At 31.6% G+C, this 20,733-nt stretch overlaps 1 protein-coding gene across 1 annotated transcript in view; it reads left to right on the forward strand.

The window, feature by feature from the left end:
* Positions 1 to 4,074: 4,074 nt before the first annotated feature.
* LOC131851104 (glutamate receptor 1-like) overlaps positions 4,075 to 20,733 on the forward strand; it is a 124,639-nt gene continuing 107,980 nt past the window's right edge. The window contains exon 1 of the mRNA XM_059201538.1: positions 4,075 to 4,171. Within this exon, the coding sequence (XP_059057521.1) occupies positions 4,075 to 4,171 (97 nt within the window). The remainder of the gene's footprint in view (positions 4,172 to 20,733) is intronic.

Genomic DNA, 20,733 nt, shown 5'->3' on the forward strand with positions numbered 1-20,733 from the left:
ATTAGCTGTCCCTTAGACTTCCGTTGCGTGGTAGAATGAGACATGGCCAAATAAAGAAAAAGTATTTAATAACCATTTACTATCCCAAAACCCAAAACACCAAAGAAAAAATTATCAACATATTAATTTAAAAAACGACGAAAACCGATACAAACTTTCATCCCCTACTTTAGTTTACCTACTTAAGGGTAAAATGTTTACAAACTTCGAATGTAATATTTATTCATATTTAATCAACATCCTAAAAATAAGTTTCAATCTTCTCTGTTCTAATAAGTATATACTCGATATGCCTCGATCGGCTAAAATCAATCTGAACACAGAGTAAAAATGAAATGATACGCAAGATGTTCAGAAACTAAGAGTGAAAAGCAGTCATCAATTAAACTATTAAAATATTAAAACTGTTAACGTTGAAATATATTCTCGAAAAGCTCACTGTGTACCAAAAAGTTAAGTACAAAAGTTTGTGATAACACCAACACTTTCATTTGCTACTTAGACGTGGTGTAGTTAATTTTGTTTGAAAACTTCACAACTTGAAATATAGCCTGGCAAAGCTTTATTAAATAATAATAATAATTGTGAGATAGTTATCCACTTTGTAACTTAGTCCGTCGGTAGTTTGAACTCAGTTCCGCTGCAAGCGGGCCGGTTATCACTTTATCTTGTTTATTTAACACGTCTTTTAGTGTACATTTAGCCTTTCCGTTAATATTTTTATTTGTCTACAATACTAGCAAATTATCTAAAGCTTTCACATAGTGAATTATCTTATATATAAAATTCCCGTGTCACAGTTTTCGTTCCCATACTCCTCCGAAACGGCTTCACCGATTCGCATGAAATTTTGTGAGCGTATTGAGTAGGTCTGAGAATCGGCTAACATCTATTTTTCATCCCCTTAAATGTTAGGGGTAGTCCACCCCTAATTTTTTTTATTTTAAGGCAAAATGTTTGCCGGGACAGCTAGTTATACATCTAAACCTTGGTGAGGATTTACTCTTTCGTTATTTGAAAACATTATGAAAATCCTTTTAGTATATTTAAGCTTATTACAAACACACAGACAGACGAGCCAGGGTTATCATTATATGTCTGTAGTATCCTAAAAAACTAAAATAAAATTGTTGTTTTGTACAAGAAAATATTTTAATAATAATGCAAAGAGAACTGAGCGTCAAACAAAGTAGAAAAGTAGTACATTTATTCTCAGTTATTGTGAACGTTCTCTTTATAAAAGGTTAACGAATTGTTAAAAGCAACATCTTCGTACGTATTAATGGTAAACTAAATATATTTGCACTATAATAAGGCATCTGATAAATTCTATATATAGGTACTGTATATATAAAATCAATTGTATTTAAAAATGTCAGTTTTGCAATGCTACTTTTTTCATAGTTGACAATGATGCTCTGCACTTTATATGAGGTAGTCTTGATGGTAGTTTTAAATAAAAAAAAGAAATACGTTTCATTTTCTTTATGAAATATTGCAAAAGAATTTAAAACATCATCGACATTAAATACCAAACGCATCGGAATAGCGATGAAAAAATAATATTATTTATTTAAATGGTTCTCTGGAAAGTATAAAAGAAATGGGAAAAACAATTCGTGGGGAATTAATTATAAATACAACGCTATAAGAAACTTTTCCCAAAGAATGACTGCGTAGAACTCCTTGGAGCATTTGCGACTGTCGCTTTGCTTTTTGTTACCTTCTTATCGTCTGAAGTATTTCATTCAAGCAGAAAATGAATAGACTTTATACTACAAGTAGGTTTTTACAGATAGTCTATCTTACTAAAAGACCCGAAAATAAATTTAATTCAGTGAAACGTCTATTTATGAGAAAAAAACATGTGATTGGAGCGAGCACATATCAAATTATATTTAGGTACATTAGGTTTTAATATTTATATTTGCTTCATTGGGTATGCTAAATAAAAATTGCCTTAAATTCGTTTATGAAGGTTGATGGAAACTTTTTTATAGAAATTATAAAACACCTAATTATATTCTTAATAGTTTTGTATCAATTTAATATTGTTGATACATAGTAATAAACTGTGAAAGTGAATTCATTTTTTTACCATATTTATATATCACATTAGTAACCATCAAGTACTCGCCCGATGGTAATCAATTTTTTTTATTTAATTCAACTTTATTTAAGTATAACAAAATCAATACAAATAGATATCTATATATATCTAAGAGTACACAAACATGCTTTTTAACGTTACATAGACAATAAGTCTTTTTAAACATGGTAATCGATTACTGTAGGCTATCATTTCAGGGGTATATACCCTAAAACAAAAGGCATCAGACATTTTAATACACTTCTTAAAAAAACCTACGCTGTCATTTCTATACAAAACCTCAACAGATAATTTATTATACAATCTCAGTGTGCGTAGGAAGATGTTCCTCTGAAACCATGCTAACCTGTACTTGTATACTACTTCGGTTTCAGGTTGTGAAGATGAATGCTCTGTCGATGTCGAGCGATGCAAATATAGGCTTACCTACAAATAACATTTAGTAATCATTATACATTAGGTATTTTCATCCTCAAATTAATTATAGTGCCTAAACAATATCTTTAGGTAAGAGACAAAAAGTGGATTCGCCAATTAACGAAATAACTAGAACCGACTGGCAAAAGGCGAGTAGAGAAACAGAGGAAAAGATGGTCCGATAACATCAAAGATATAGCAGGAAAAATTTGGATGAGTGAGGCTATGAATAGACAGTCAAGGAGCATGTTTAAGGAAGCTTTTATCTACACGGGACCATATATAAACGATCAAAATTAAATATATTATAATACTTGAAATATACTTAAAAAAACTGTAATTATATGAGTAATATAGCAAAATAAATAAATAAAAATTAATATGTAATAAGAGTCTGGTAAAGAGGATGAGGTGCCTACTAAACTAAAATGAATAATTGATCCGTTTTTTTTTTATTATTACAAATGTATATGTATAGTTTCGTATCTTGAAATAATCATTAATAGTTAATTTTTATAAAATACTAGCTACTCGCCCCGGCTTCGCCCAGGTGTATTATACATATAAACCTTCTTCTTGGATAAATCTATACATTAAAAAAAAACGCTTCAAAATCCGTTGCGTAGTTTTAAAGATTTAAGCATATATAGGGACGGACAGACAGCGACAGCGACTTTATTTTATACTATGTAATGATATATATACAACATAATGTCCGCTATCTGTTACCATTTACCATCAAGTGAGTCATCGTTTTGTTTGTTTTCCATTACAATATTTATTACATAGAATTGGTAAAAAGCAATAAACTTTCTATACACGATTACTAGTACAGTTACTAAAATGGAATAGGCTTAAGTGAATTCAGTTAGCAAACAGTAATAAAAAGATGTTTATTATTCACCTCAATTCATTGAAATAGGAATAGAAGAATGTACTATTTATAAAAAGAGATATTTAGTTCAGTGAAAAATCGAACGGCGGCGACACTGATTTTGTTCACAAAATGTAGCTAATGCGTGAGGGAGAAGAAAAACTGGGGAGGAGAGAGGGCGCGTGAAATTCATCCCCCACACATAGCCGACGCGCGCAATTTACAACAATAGTAAAATACAATTTAAAGTTTACACAATGCGTACCAAAGTATGAAGAGTAAGTTCAAACTATGTTATAATATCTAACTAACTTTTCAAACAGACTTTATTAGTTTTCCTTTGCCACGTGTACAATTAAAAAAAAAATTACTTTTTATAACTGGTGATATAGACAAATAAAAAAAGAAGTATAGTTGAATTAGCTGGTAATAATGTGTTTAAATACTCGTTGAGATTTTAAGCCTGCGAGAACAGGGTGCGCGGTGCGAGGGGTCGGGGGGTGCACCCCGCCCCATGCCACAGCCGAACGCCATCAGTCGCCCGTGCGTCTTAGGTTTGTACACAGGATTTTGACTCTTTATCGTCAAATTATCGCTAATTATTTCATCGCAATGGAATAATTATAACACATAACATGTAAATAGGCGGTCAGGTATAATAACAAACTGCAAAATGTCGCCGTATCGTATAACTACTGTATTCGTCGTGTTGTTGTTTCACGTATATGTGCTGACAGCGCAGACTTTTCCAGTCGAAAAAATAGCAGTCGGTGAGTACAATTTACACATTTATTAATGTTCTTTAATGTATTTATTTTTATTTTATTTATTTAAGTTTTATTCTTTTATATTTTTTTTTAATTAATTTTTTTATTTATTTTAAACTAATACAGGATGTTTACCAACAAAATATTAACAAATATTTTTATTTTTTATTTGAGTAGAACATTTTTGATGTAGGTTTTAAATATAAACCTTGTTTTGTTGCCTTCTCGTTTCAGTTGGTTGTCTTTTTACGCTTCGCGGCAATAGCTGTAAGCGGATCGATTTTCTCTTTCTGTCTCAATACTTTGTCTCTTTCCTCGTATTATGTAGGCAACATGCATTGTCTTTACGATTGGCTTTATATAAGCAAACATGAGAAGTTGTCTAGTTTTAATTAGTTCATTCTAGATTTATATGGTCACGTGTAGATCATTTATATATATAGATAGACTATGTTCATTGATTGATAGTTATTAAATATTTACTAACTAGTAATAAAATTTATTAAATAGTATTCTTTATAAAAAAAATAATAATCTATTTGTTTATTAAATTATTAAATATACGATATGGGTTCATGATTCTTGTTTTAAATCAATAGAGTACAGTGAGTTTTATTTCGGAAAACTTAAGTAACATTTTATCTATGACTTCACATTAGACTGTGCCTGTATCGTGGATGTAAGAGAGAAATTAGAAAATTTAAAAAAGAACTTCATCATTTCTAAAATGCACAATATGTTAGAGAAACTTACAAAATTCTTAATACTCCATAAACAGTTTGATTCAATAGTGTTCATTGCCGAAAGTAGCGCCATGTTTGTTTTATAGCACAGGGGGAAACAAACTTAGTCTCACATGAGTTAAAAGATTACAGCTGTCCATAAACACTTGCAAGAACAGAAATTACAGGTGTGCTGTCGACCTTTTAGGAGACGGGGGGTATTATAGTAGAAGACAAGGTACTTAGGAGAAAGATGCAAGAATTAGGGAAGGGATAAGAGAGAGAAGGACGGTCATCATGCACATATCGGTTACATTTAAAGCGTTTCGTCTGTGTGTTGGTATTTTCCAAATTGAGACGAATTGTTCGTGATACACAACCTTGCATTATTAACAATGTGGTAATATCACTAATTGTTATGTCATATATACATTCACGTTATTAGACAAATACTCATCAGAACATTCAAACATTTTTTATACATCATGAAAGTCATTAATCAATATTATGATTGACTATATCAATATTGACCAAGCCGATATTCGTAGTAATATTCTAATTAGTCAGTTTATACAACTAACCGTTAGTAGAATTAATAGATTTTATCACGAGAGTAGTAAGCTCTCGTTAATCTAAAACAAACGTACGAAGTCACGTGAAACGACTTGTATTATTTGTGCTTTCAATTCTCTATAACACTGTAAATATAAATTGGTATGGTGTATTTGTGGCTGTAGAGGGCTCGAGGCTTAAATACGCATTCGAGCTGTCGGAATTGCATATTTGTCGGTCAAATACTGAAATTCTCACACTAGGCAATTGCAGTAAACAATTGGATTAATATCAATAGTGGTGTGAAATGGGAAAATTTGTAACAGATATTTTACAGATATATAATTTAATACGTGATTCATTGGAGTTCATCATTCATTGAAGGTTTTTTGTTAAGATACTCAAATAATTCATGTGAATAAAATGATTTACGAAATTTAGTCATTTATTTTCGCCAAATGGGGGGTTTATTCATATTCGGGGGATATTGTGTGATGGGGACAATTTGGAGGAAAAATTTATGTGTGGAGTGAGGAAATTAAATGGAATTCTCGTATCTACACTTCGATGCGAGTTTGGACAATATTTTAGGGTTTATCCAACATTGTCTTGTTTTCTTAAATCATCAAACAAATAGTTGTATTGGTGGACCAATGGAATTGAATTGAATTCTCGTATCTACATTTCGATACGAGATTAGACAATATTTTAGGGTTTACCCAACATTGTCTTGCTTTCTTATGTCTTCAAACAAATAGTTGTATCGGTGGACCAATGGAATTGAATTGAATTCTCGTATCTACATTTCGATACGAGATTAGACAATATTTTAGGGTTTACCCAACATTGTCTTGCTTTCTTATGTCTTCAAACAAATAGTTGTATTGGTGGACCAATGGAATTGAATTGTATTCTCGTATCTACATTTCGATACGAGATTAGACAATATTTTAGGGTTTACCCAACATTGTCTTGCTTTCCTATGTCTTCAAACAAATAGTTGTATCAGTGGACCAATGGAATTGAATTGTATTCTCGTATCTACATTTCGATACGAGATTAGACAATATTTTAGGGTTTACCCAACATTGTCTTGCTTTCTTATGTCTTCAAACAAATAGTTGTATTGGTGGACCAATGGAATTGAATTGTATTCTCGTATCTACACTTCGATACGAGATTAGACAATATTTTAGGGTTTACCCAACATTGTCTTGCTTTTCTATGTCTTCAAACAAATAGTTATATCTGTGGAGCAAGGGTATTGAATAGAGTTCTCTTATCTACACTATGGTGTGATTTTGGACAATATTTTAGGGTTTACCCAACATTGACTTGCTTTCCTATGTCTTCAAACAAAGAGTTGTATCGGTGGACCAATAGATTTTAATTGAATTCTCATATCTACACTTCGATGCGAGATTGGACAATATTTTAGGGTTTACCCGACATTGTCTTGCTTTCTTATGTCTTCAAACAAATAGTTGTATCTGTAGAGCAAGGGAATTGAATAGAGTTCTCTTATCTACACTATGATATGATTTTGGACAATATTATAGGGTTTACCCAACACTGTCTTGAAACAAATAGTTGTATCTGTAGAGCAAGGGAATTGAATAGAGTTCTCTTATCTACACTATGATATGATTTTGGACAATATTATAGGGTTTACCCAACACTGTCTTGAAACAAATAGTTGTATCTGTAGTGCAAGGGAATTGAATTGAATTCTCGTATCTACAGTTCGATGTGAGTTTGCACAAAATTTTAGGGTTTACACGATGTTGTCTTGCGTTATTATGTGTTCAAACACATAGTTGTATACTCTGAATTCATATCCCAGTCGGCCCGCCACTGATCGCTCCTGGAAAGAGCAGCCGGGAAGAAAGTTGGATTGCGTGTTTGGAAGACGATCAATATTTCTTTAGTTTTCTGTCTCCGGTCGCTGCTTCTTATCCTTGTTAAGTCCTTTTACTAATTACTTATTTGTTGTTATAAGCCGATTGGGTGGTCTCCATATCATACTGCAAGAACTGGATACTTCAAATTCTGTTTCTTGAACAAAAAAAAAAAAAATATTTACGATTACTTACTGGACCTACTAATACATATCATAAACGTAAAAGTAGGATGGATAGCTGGATGGATGTTTGGTGCTCTGTCACGCAAGAAATACTGAACGGATTTTGGTGAAATTTCACAGTAATCTATCTTATACGTAAATATAGCAAAGGCTATAAATTTCATGCAGGCTAAACCACGGGCACAGCTAGTATATATAATAATATCAAAATTTGAACTCCATCCGTCTATCAGCGCTATATTTTTTCAAACTACTGAAGCTATCTTCATGAAAGAAATTTAAAATTGTTTTTCCTTATATTGTATAATCGAAGCTCGCAATTTCGAAATACTTCATATGTAAGTACATTATCATATAAAAGGAAATTATTTATTTACATTCTATAAATGGTTACCTATATTACATAACTTGAAGCTTGACATATGATAAAGAGATAAATTGAATGATAAGGAATAAAATTTAAATTCTGTACAATAGAAAATGTAAACTTTAAATATATTAATATTAAAAAAGTTTCTCAACAGTTATTAATATTTTCAGTTATTTATATATTCAACATCATAATGCGGTATTATGCGTAGGTATATAACAAAAAATATATAAGATTATGAGATAATGTACCTAACAAAAAAAAAAATATTTTGTAAGCAGTTTTAGGGCTTGATGATTATTTTTTGTTTATGTATTACTTTATGTGCAAATAAATAAAAAAAGTGGGCCTGAACAAAAATAATCATATTGAATACAATATCGGGTACCCATTTGTTGTATCTTTTAATACTGTAAAGAAATTAATAACCAGTTTACAAAAGTTTTTTGAAACCCTCTGAATCCAGGTCGCCTATTTAAATCGACCAGTTGCATTTCTTATTATGACCTCTATAGGGTTTCGAGACGTGTTCCTTTTGTTAGTTCATTATATACATACATTCATATTACAGCTGCCATGGAAACTTTTGTTGTTGAAAAGAAACCGTTTCCGATGTGAACACTGTACGTAACAGAAAACAGGTTTCTGTTGCAAAAGCTATTCAACTAAATTTTCACAAACTTTGATGCAATATTTAATGTTAATGTAATTACCTCTGTAGATTTGTCCCTGCATTGTATTCATGATCTTTTGCTGATCAAAAATATGCTAGCTGTTTATAAACATATGTTTATTTATTTTATTCGGAAAGCTATTTGCGAAAATAAATTAAATCAGATTTACAGGCACTTACAGATTTTCACAGATAGAAACAAGTTAGAAAATAAATTTCCAGTACTAACATGACAGGCGTGTATATATTCTAAGACCTTAACATCAGATACCAAAAATAATAACAATATACTAAATAAAATATATTCTGAAACCGATAAAAGACAAACATTAAATAATTTATATATATGTTCCGAGGAATTGTTCAAGTTTACATTGGTTGCCGAATTCCATTATTTAATTTTAATTTCATCGTAACTATTATCATATTTTTGTATCCTAATATTTTGGAAGGCAATATTTAATTTACAATATTACTTCCTTTCTTTTTATTTTGGAACAAAGGGTAGCGGTAGTAAACGGATGTAGATCCGTCTTTGGGACATAATCTATTTTCAAAGTGAGCGACTTCGAGCGCAGTGATGGCTGGCTCATCCGTCATACTCGTGAACGAGTGCTGCTTGTAGGGACTGGTCTGCTCTTATCACTACGACTGATTTAATCTTATTGTATATTTATATTTGCCCCTAAAAATTACTGCTGGTTGGTAGTTTGTATTCACACGTTTCGACTTGTAAATGGAAACTTACAAGGATTATTTAAAAGAGCAACACACAAGTTTCTTGCTCGTTCTTCTTGTTATGAGACAGCTTTCCGAACGAGTGGCAGATAAAAAACAAATTGTTATGACTATTCAAAAGTGCTTAAATTAAGTTTATTTGAATAAATGATTTTACATTTTCTATTCTATTCAAACTAAATTTCATTTAGATTTATACAGCCATTTATTATATATTTATTTATAGTTATAATAATATAACGAACATACAGATAGATAGACAAATCCAATTTTATTTGTATAATTATTAGGTTAGTGCTACTAAACTTAGTACTATTAAATTTTGCCACGTACAATCACATTATATGTAGAATCACCATGCAGAAATGGTATTTCCAAACGATACTATATTGCATCCTTCAAGAAAAGAGCTTATTCGTTCTGAAAAGACTGGTAACGCGCTTGCAATATCCCTGGTGTTGCGGGTACTCATGGGCGGCAGTAATCACTTACTATCAGATGAGCCTCAAAATTGTTTATGCTATATAAAAATAATGACTTCAGATTACTTGTTTATTTAACATTTTCTTGAAATAATCTAATAATAAAATAGGTGCCTAGAAATAAATCTTATTATATTTAGTAACCATCAAGTATTAAGGAAGGCATTAAATTGTACTCAAGCAGTATTAGTGCAAGGCGCAGCGCGGTGTCTGCAGTTTGCACTCAAATGCTCAGTTTTATCACTACTCCATTAGCGATTAGCAATGTGTCTAGTGTTGCCAGATCACTGCCTGGTTTTCCCTTCAGATGTTATCTAGAAATACATCATTATCATCTGCTTCTTCCTTATCCCATTTATTTGGGGTCGGCGTAATATGTTTTTCTCTTCCATTCATCCCTGTTCGCAGTCATCGCGTTATTTACTTCCTTTCTTACCATATCATCTTTCACACAGTACATCCATCTCTTTTTCGGCCTTCCTCTACCCTTATAACTATACACATTCACATGTTTTTTTATGAAAATGCCTCAAATTAAATAATATAAATTGTGTGTACTAGTTAGTAGTCCTTCTTTAACCCTTGATCATTCATACAGCCTATTTGTCCCAAGCTAAGCAGAGCATGTGCTATGGGTTAGTACCTACTAGCTTTCCCTATCAATAGATATATGGTAAAAATACTGAAATACAGTTTTTACTCAACTCCTAAATACAAATGTTTGTGTCTGAGGTATCGAATACGTGACCATCAGAAGTAAGCCGGCTATGCTAAACCGCGAGACCATCGAGGCTGTCAAAAACTGGCGTTTCGGAACGTGACCGTTTCCCTATGTAGTAATATACATATATTCTAGATTTTTCGTACTTCAATGAGCTCGCAACGCCGATGATCTTTTTTTTTGGTTCCGTGTCCACCAGTTTGTGTTTTAAGCTGGCACGCTTGTATTTTTGTTTTTTTAACGTACATGTACATTCAAAAACCCTCCAAATCCCCCGCCCTCATTAGTTTTTTCTTCCCATATTTTCCCTCAAACATTTGCTCCCTCCAAATTTCTCCGCATCGCCGCAAATTCCTCCTCAATTTAGTGGAAAATCTCCTAATTTGGTATCACTGCTCCATATGCTGGAATATAATAAGAACTCGTCTCCTTTTTACGACATACATACTCGTATAGTTTGCGATAAGTATTAAATTTTATTGTCATAATAAATCGTTTTTTTCTTTTCCAACTATTGTAATATAATAACAAATAATGGTAAATAGGTACAAGGGCAGGGAATAATTTAAACCAAGTTATTTAACCGCTGTATGCCTACTCCTATCTGAGGGATGCGACGTTAGTCTGAGGACATCGCTAGGGGTCCGAGCCTCGGCTCAAGCCGGCGTAATTTCGATTCTCATATGAAACGGGGGATCGATCAGAGGGGTGCAAAATATAAAGTGGATTATCACTTGTCCCTTTCTGGTCGCTTTCGTTCATTGCAATACGTACTTTCACTAATAAATTTAATGATATATCATATGCTTAGGTAATAATTTGGTTATCTTATACTTGATTCCCGTCAGTATCTTTTACTAAATTATATTAAAATCCGTTTCATACTTTAAAAGATATAGCGCGAACATAAAGCGAAAACTACTTCATTTTATACTATGTAAAGATAAACAATTAACTCACAAATAATATAATGAAAGATATACATAAAATTACAGCCTTTATAGTTAATGTAGTTTATTTGCTGAGGTTCAATTAGATATAATAGAAAATTAACTATTAATTAAATTAATTAGTTAATTTTTATTTATTTATTAAAATAAACTTAAATTTAAGTTCTTTTGATTTCACACTTATTTTTATAATCTATCGCTTATTCGGGAATCTGTCTCATCAGAACGAGCGAGAAACTTACGTGTTGCTTTTTTAAATAATTATTCTAAACTTTACATATTTAAGTTGAAAAGTGTGAAGAAGAACTATCAAATATCACTAATTTATTATAGTTAATATATGAAATACACAACCAACTAGTAGAGTGACTAAATAAAGGTAAATCAATATTAGTAATTAGAGCAGATCAGTCCTTACAAACAATACTCGTTCACGAGTATGACTAGTATATCGGACATAATTTCCGGTTTAGAATTTTTTTCTCAATATCTTCTTTCTTTTATATCCTATACCTTATTTTTTATATATTATATATAATATATACACACTTTGTATTCTACTACTATAATACACACTATTTATCCTCACATGTACATTATTATTTATATGAATGTATTATTTATTGAACTCTTGCTCCATCTATCAAGTATACCCTAAAGTTGTTTAAAAAAGACTAAATACACTATCTTTTGTACCTTATTACTCTGTATATAGGAACAATTAGTTCCTTGCAATACGTAACTGGTGCAATAAAAAAATGAATAAGCATTCTCTTTGATTCGCATAATAAATAGTCCAATATAAAGTGAAACGCCATTTCTTCGTTTTTAGTTACTTTCGTTCATTCCGTTCGCTGCGAATAGGCTTTTCATCTGCTAGCTTTCATATTTTTCAACAAGTCGATTGCCTTCAATTCTAAATTTATAAATTCATTTCTTATTTTATTACCACCAGCGATATTAAATAATTAACGTTTCGAAGAAACCTTTGCTTTATGATACCCTCGTCTGGATGTTATTGGATTATGTTCAGTAATTTTTACCTTTCTTTAGAATAGTTGAATATTATGTGTGAAGAATACATTTTTAATTATTATTATTTTTATAAGAGTCTAAATAATGTATTTTGTCATGATTTTCTATGTATATTGTTTTGTTAATGGAACAAAATGTGGGTTATTGCATTTATGGATGAAAGTTGATAGAGGGCGCCACTGTGTTATACCGTGTAGATAGCGGCGCCATATATTCCACACCACCTTTCTAGAATGAATATCTCTGCCTGTGGTTAGCGCCCACAGCACATCCCATAGGTGGTGGGGCAAATACGACTAACGGGAAGATAATATATTCTAGAGAACCCTTGGGACTTAATGGTAGGATACTGAACCACTAACTAGCACCATTGTAAGTGAATACGATAATTTTAAATAAAATATTTTTTTTGTTATTGAAATATAATTTGAACATCTCCTTCGTCCTCTTCACCGCATAGGGATGAACCTACATTATTCTAAAGAACGATTGAGAACAGTTTCAATAGAGATCTAAGAAGGTTTCTTCAACGTTACTGCTACTGAGTCTAGTTGCACTTCTGAAGTACCACTTCTAAATTAATATCTGCGGGAATCAGTATCATTTTCAAATTAATATCACATTATAAGTACAATTTGATTGTGTTTCAATTAATATTGCACTCTGCTAAAGACACATTTGCAGAGCATACCTGTAAATACCTTTATCATGAACGCTTCCACTGTACGCTCGCGTTCCTTAATTGCTACTTTTAAGACAAATTATTATCGAAGTAACGTTGCCTACTTCACAGATCTAATTAGCCACCTGCCTATCCAGGAATAAGAAATTTATTGCGTAAGTAATATAATATTGTTAAATTATTACTCCATATTACTGGTGTTTCTCATTTGAATTCGCAGAAATAATTATGAATATGAGGAATTAACATTAATATAGGTAGTAGTATTACATCGCAGTGAAATATTTGTGTACTTTACTTCTAATATGTATTCACATATATTAACTAAACATTATCAATTTATTTACATAACCTAATTGTACAACTAAGAACCTAAAATTAAAAAGCTTAAAAAATATAATATAATGACTAAAATATATTATTAAAAGGGGTCCCTTTAGGCAACGTTCCGAAGATACTGGCAGCGTTCCCTCTTTGAATAGCTAGACTAATTCTTCTATAATTATATATGTTTACAAATGAAAGAACTATCTAATATTATTTCTTAAATTTGTAGTATGGATGGAAGGACGGACTTTTGTTACTCTTTACGTTACGCAAAAACTACTAAACGGATTCTGATCCAACTTTACAGTAATGTAGCTTATACAATAGAATAACACTTAGGCTATAATTTAAAAGGATATTATGTAAATTGGAAAAATTAAATGATAACTGTCAAGTAAGTGTAATGGATGAATTGAAATGAATTTGCATAGGGAAGCTTGTAGAAAAAAATTCTTTCTTTTTTGCTTTTTGTTTGCTTGTTGTTGTATGATCCGATATCGATCGCAATAGTTGTTGTTGTCTGATCCGATATCGATCCCAATAGTTGTTATTGTCTGATCCGATATCGATCCCAATAGTTGTTGTTGTCTGATCCGATATCGATACCAATAGTTGTTGTTGTCTGATCTGATATCGATCCCAATAGTTGTAGTTGTCTGATCCGACACCGATCCCAATAGTTGTATCGATCCCAATAGTTGTTGTTGTCTGATCTGATATCGATCCCAATAGTTGTTGTTGTCTGATCCGATATCGATCCCAATAGTTGATGTTGTCTGAACTGATATCGATCCCAATAGTTGTTGTTGTCTGATCTGATATCGATCCCAATAGTTGTTGTTGTCTGATCCGATATCGATCCCAATAGTTGATGTTGTCTGAACTGATATCGATCCCAATAGTTGTTGTTGTCTGAACTGATATCGATCCCAATAGTTGTTGTTGTCTGATCCGATATCGATACCAATAGTTGTTGTTGTCTGATCTGATATCGATCCCAATAGTTGTAGTTGTCTGATCCGACACCGATCCCAATAGTTGTATCGATCCCAATAGTTGTTGTTGTCTGATCTGATATCGATCCCAATAGTTGTTGTTGTCTGATCCGATATCGATCCCAATAGTTGATGTTGTCTGAACTGATATCGATCCCAATAGTTGTTGTTGTCTGATCCGATATAGATCCCAATAGTTGTTATTGTCTGATCCGATATCGATCCCAATAGTTGTTGTTGTCTGATCCGATATCGATCCCAATAGTTTTTATTGTCTGATCTGATATCGATCCCAATAGTTGTTGTTGTCTGATCCGATATCGACCCCAATAATTGTTGTTGTCTGATCCGATATCGATCCCAATAGTTGTTGTTGTCTGATCCGATATCGATCCCAATAGTTGTTGTTATCTGACCCGATATCGATCCCAATAGTTGCGTCACGAAATAAATGGGGTGAAATTATAACTATCTTTCTCACGTTATAAGTAACAATCTTTACATTAATATTATAAATGCGATAGTAACACAAGAGTTTGAAAGAGGAGATGAAAATTTGTATGAAAGTATCGTCATTTTTAAACCTAAAAAGATAAAACTTATTTTTTAGGCTATTGATTAAATATATGAAATTCAAAATATGTAGAAACGTTACCCTTTAGGGGATAAAAAAATAGGCGATGAATGTTTGTACTTAAATTTTTCATTTCTGAAGCTAGAACGATGAAACTTTTCCTTTATTTTATTAATAATTAATAATAATAGCCGTACCCTTCGTCCGTGTGGAATAGTGACTATTCTACACAGACGAAGGGTACGGCTAGTATAATATATAAGTAATAGTATAATATATGTATTTAATAAGAAATATAATAAAACCATACTGTTTCTAACTTCTTAGAAAAAAGCTATAAATTCCGTATGTGGTTATGAATAACACTAAGTAAGTAGAAGATTGCGCTGTAATATACAGGTTACCTCTTATTTCCATTTCTGGAATTAAGATGTTAAACACATCGTCTTTTATATATCAGTATATAATACTAGTTTTAATTGAAAATATAATAAATAATCTCTCTAAAAATCTAGTCTATAGTATCTAGTCTCTAGTAAAAATGTATAAATAAATAAATAACCCTGGACAATTATACAGCGTCTTTTAGCCTCACGGTATGCAGCTTGTGTTATGGGTACTAGACAACTGATATAAATACATAGTTTTTTTTGTAAATGCATATACATATAGTATATATATAAAACAAACAATATAAACAATCATACTCTTAAATACAAATGAACCGTGCGGTAAATCGAAACCGCGACCATCGCAAGTAAAGCAGTGTGCTTAACCGCTAGACAACTTACAGAAGATATTAAAAACTAACTAAATTTTTTTTTAATAAAAGTAGCTCGAGTTGCTCCTTATTACAACAGCTACCCGCCAAAAAAATCTTGTCAAAATCGGTCCAGCCAATTCAGAGATTAGCCGGAACAAACAGACAGACAGACAAAAATGATAAAAAATGCTATTTTGGTGTATATACCGTATTCATATTCATATGCATGTAGTAAAAAACGGTTATTTCAATATTACAAACGAAACTCTAATTTTATTTATATATATAGATAGACAAGTGAACTTCCATACTTATGATATTACTATTTCCTGCGAGTACGGCTTTTTTTTTCAGGGAATAAGAACTGTGTTCGTGCTCGCCATACAGTTTATTTTATGCCAAATTTCATCAAAATATGTTTATTCATTTAGTCGTAGTTTAATAGACAGACTGAGATATCAACAGATACAGTTTCGCATTTATAATATTAGTATATAATTATTTCGTAGTTTGTATTCACACATCGTTACATAGTATTAAACAAAGTCGCTGTCGCTGTCTGTCCCTATGTATGCTTAAATCTTTAAAACTGCGCAACGGATTTTGAAGCAGTTTTTTTTAATAGAGTGATTCAAGAGGAAGGTTTATATGTATAACATGTACAATCATGCAGAGCCAGGGTGGGTAGCTAGTATTTTAATATGGAAATGTATCAGTTGTGATGTGTCGGCCACAGAATTTATTTTCCATCAGGCGGGCCGTCAGATTGTTTGCTTTTTCAATTATTTAATATTTTAGTGTACAGATAAGTGAATAACTCGTATCATCTTACTATAGTATCCTATAAGACCATCATGTATGTAGTAAGTATTTTGACTGTATATTATTCAGACTCTTTCAGCTTCATGCGCTGAACAAATATTTTGTTTTTGAACGAATATCCCACTCGTATTGGGTTTTCTCGAAACAACAGCGTGGAAAGTTTTAACAATATTTGGATGAAGTTCTTAACATTACCAGCCGTTGAAGTTATCTTGCTTTTCTGATACCTCGCCGAACCATGTTCTTTACAAGTTTTGTTATGCGTGTTTTTTATTACATTTATTCTAAGCTTATCTCTTGGAGAATGTCAGGAGATTCTGTTAAAATATGACGGGATAAGTACACGAAAGGTAAAGGATATGAAATTCTAAAATGTATAGGGGCAAACGGTATAGCTAGAGAGTTTTACATCAATACTCTAATTTCTGATATTAACTTTATCTATAACAAACAAACAACAAAACTATCACAAGTTTTGTTGTTTGTTTGTTATAGACAAAGTACTTGCTACCCACCCAGGCTTCGCAAGGGTGTACATGTATTATACACGTAAACCTTCGTCTTGAATCACTCTAACTAATAAAAAAACCGCTTCAAAATCCGTTGCGTAGTTTTAAAGTTTTAATCATACATAAGGACAGACAGCAGCGACTTTGTTTTATACTACGTAAAGATGATGATGATATTTGAAGCCAAAGATGAATAAATAATTCCAAAATTTTAAATTAAAAAATAAAATTCACCAAGAAAGGAATAAATGTTTATCTTTTCGTATTATAATAATAATAACTCTGACAATTCACACAGCGCCATCTAGTCTCAAGATAAGCAGATATTCTGTTATGATTACTAGAACACTGCTGTAAATAGTTAAATATGTTTTTAGATAGAAACTTAGAAAACACCTAATTATTATTATTAATAATAATTATTATTAATTATTACTAATTATTATTAATTATTATTATTAATACTTAGAAAACACCTAATACACATAATGCAAGGTATCCAACCCGCGTCTTTACAGCCTCGATGGTCCACTAAACCAAACCACTAGGTTTAGCATATCGCTTTTCTATCCAATAGTCGTGGGTTCGATTCCTCGCACGGTACAAAAATGTGTATTCATGAATATGATTGTTTGTATCGGGTTAGGTGTTTTCTATGTGTACTTTTATTAACTGGGCAGATCCTTACCAATATATATACTAGTATATATATTCGAGTATATACATGCAAGTATAGCAACTGGGTACTAGTTCCAGTTACGGTCCAACTAATTAGAAATTACAATGTAATCAACTACGGTCTTCAAGATATGACAATTGTTGAAGCCCATACGTGAGTCCGCAGTGAGAATTTTAACTCTCAACTTATTTATGGGACGTAAAATGTAATTACATGAAGAATTCGCATGTAAGCTGCTGGCTGGCGGCCAGTTGCCGCAAACAACTACCTGTACTAGTTATAGCTTGAAATTATCTGGCAAGTAATAAACCAGCGTTATAAAGTAAGGTGTTTATGACTTATGAAAGCTCTATAGCTGATAAATATACAGGATACCCTATATCAACGCTTATATTAGTTGGCTTGCTGGGATCATGGTTATTGTTACTAAATTTTCATTATTTATATTAGGTATAAACTTTGTTCTCGTTCAACGACCATTTTCTATATATTATTTAGGCGACGCTGGTGGTTTAGCGGTTTCGCATATTGCCTTATTTGTCACAAGTTCGATATCCGGTCTATAATATTTTTTATTGTTTTGTATTTTTTTCTATTTACGAGTACATAATATTAAGTATTTACTAATATATAGAAATTGTATGGAAATTATTTATTTACTTAAATATGTAATACTTATATGGTACAGCTATACAAAAACTCATGTATTTTGTTATAGATTCGCTGTATGGTATATTCTTATGTATTTTTTTATTATGTTTTTGTATTTTTAGTAATTCATAATCGCAGCCCGGAAGACGTCCACTGCTAGACATAGGCCTCCCCCAAACATCACCACGATGATCGGTTCTGCGCTGCTCGCAACCAATGCCTTCCAGCGATCTTAACCAGATCGTCGATCCACCTTGCTGGAGGCTTTCCCACGTTGCGTCTTACGGTCCGTGGTCGCCACTCGAGGACTCTATTAGCTATGAGCTATGTGCCCTGCCCATTGCATTTCAGGCTCGCAATTCTTCGGACTATGTCTGTCACTCTGGTTCTTCTGCGGATCTCCCATTTCTGATTCGATCACGAGTAACTCCGAGCATAGCATTCTCCATTAGCAATTAGTATATTATAAACACCATTTGAGTTTCAAGAGTACATATGGGCGGTATGCTATATCTTATATATAAAATTCTCGTGTCACAGTTTTCGTTACCATACTCCTCCGAAACGGCTTTACCGATTCTCATGAAATTTTGTGAACGTATTGAGTAGGTCTGAGAATCGGCCAACATCTATTTTTCATCCTCCTAAATGTTAGGGATAGTCCACCCTAAATTTTTTTTTATTTTTTAGTCAAAATTTTTAGTTTCTGTTTTTTTATGATACAACATACAAAAATCCCTATTTTTTTATAGCGTTATTAATTTATATGGCAAAACAACGTTTGCCGGTATAGCTAGTATATGTAAAAATAAGATGTAAAGAGAGACTTATACAAAATTGTCCCCACGACAAACGATTTCATGCAGGTCTTGTAATTTCATTTAGAACTTTTAAAAGATTTATGTGATCAAAAAATGGTAAAAAAGTTTAAAAATGTGAGTAGATTTTAATTTTTATTAATGTGTGAAAATTTTCTTTTATTATAAAAAATTAACACGAGAAACTCATATTTCATACCGGGAAAAAACATGTCGTTTTTAATTAGTGACTTAGTTACATGCATAATTTTTTTGAGTACATCATTTATACTTTTAGTATCCTTTATTTATATTCTCATAATAGAGATATACTCGTAATGGATTCATAAAGAATTTGGTGAATGAAAATTCTCTATAAAATTAGTAATCCAACGTTAAAAACTGCGCTAAGTTCACTGCAAATGGACTTTTAATTAGTACAAAATCTGCATTGACTGTACTAACTATATTTTTTTATCACTCTCTCAGTAGGAGTTAATCTAAATATATAAAATTGCTTTTACTTTAGAAAATGCATTTCTTAAGAAATTATGAAAACTGCAATAAATTGTATCATAAATACGAGTTGGCACAAGAGTGGACGGGGGTTGTTTTATAATGAGATGTTGTTTATTTTGATTTAAATAACATTTAATTCATGGTTTAATAAATTAATATAAAACATTTTTATAAGTAGATAAGATGTACAACTGGTCTATAAGAACGCCTTTTGTTACGCCAAAGTTCTCCATTTGTATATTTATATATAGTTTACTTTTCTTATATCAAAATCTGTTCTCTCTGTCTTGACAATACTTCCATAGATTGTGTCTACTTACCTTCGAACGAGCATTTTTTAAGCCTACAATATATAATTAACTGAAAAAGTAAAAGACGAACATTTGTAATATAAACATTATATAACGATATTATCGTTCCATATTTAAATGTGATATTTTAAAAAAAGTATACAAATAGTTATTTGTTGCAAATGCAATGGAATATAAACAACGGTATTGTGATTCCATATTTAAATATGATATTTAAAAAAAGAACAAAAATATTTATTTATAGCAATATGAACTCCTTTATCACTTCAATATGATATTTAAAAAAAGAACATATATCTTTATTAATAGCAATATGAACTCCTGTATCACTTCAATATGATATTTAAAAAAAGAACATATATATTTATTTATAGCAATATGAACTCCTGTATCACTTCAATATGATATTTAAAAAAAGAACATAAATATTTATTTATAGCAATATGAATATTATTTCACTCCAGTATCGCCATAAACCCCCAACGATGTAGGTAGCGTCGCCATCGCTCTGCTGGCTTAGGACACTTTTGTAGCGATGAAAAAGTTTCTTTTAATCTCCTTTTAATGAAGTTACAGTCTCCCAGCCAGGTAAGACACTTTGCAGCACAAA

The sequence above is a fragment of the Achroia grisella genome, unplaced genomic scaffold (genome assembly GCF_030625045.1).
Source record: "Achroia grisella isolate CSIRO2021 unplaced genomic scaffold, CSIRO_AGI_Agris_v1 utg1173, whole genome shotgun sequence".
In the NCBI taxonomy this organism is placed as follows: Eukaryota; Metazoa; Arthropoda; class Insecta; order Lepidoptera; family Pyralidae; genus Achroia; species Achroia grisella.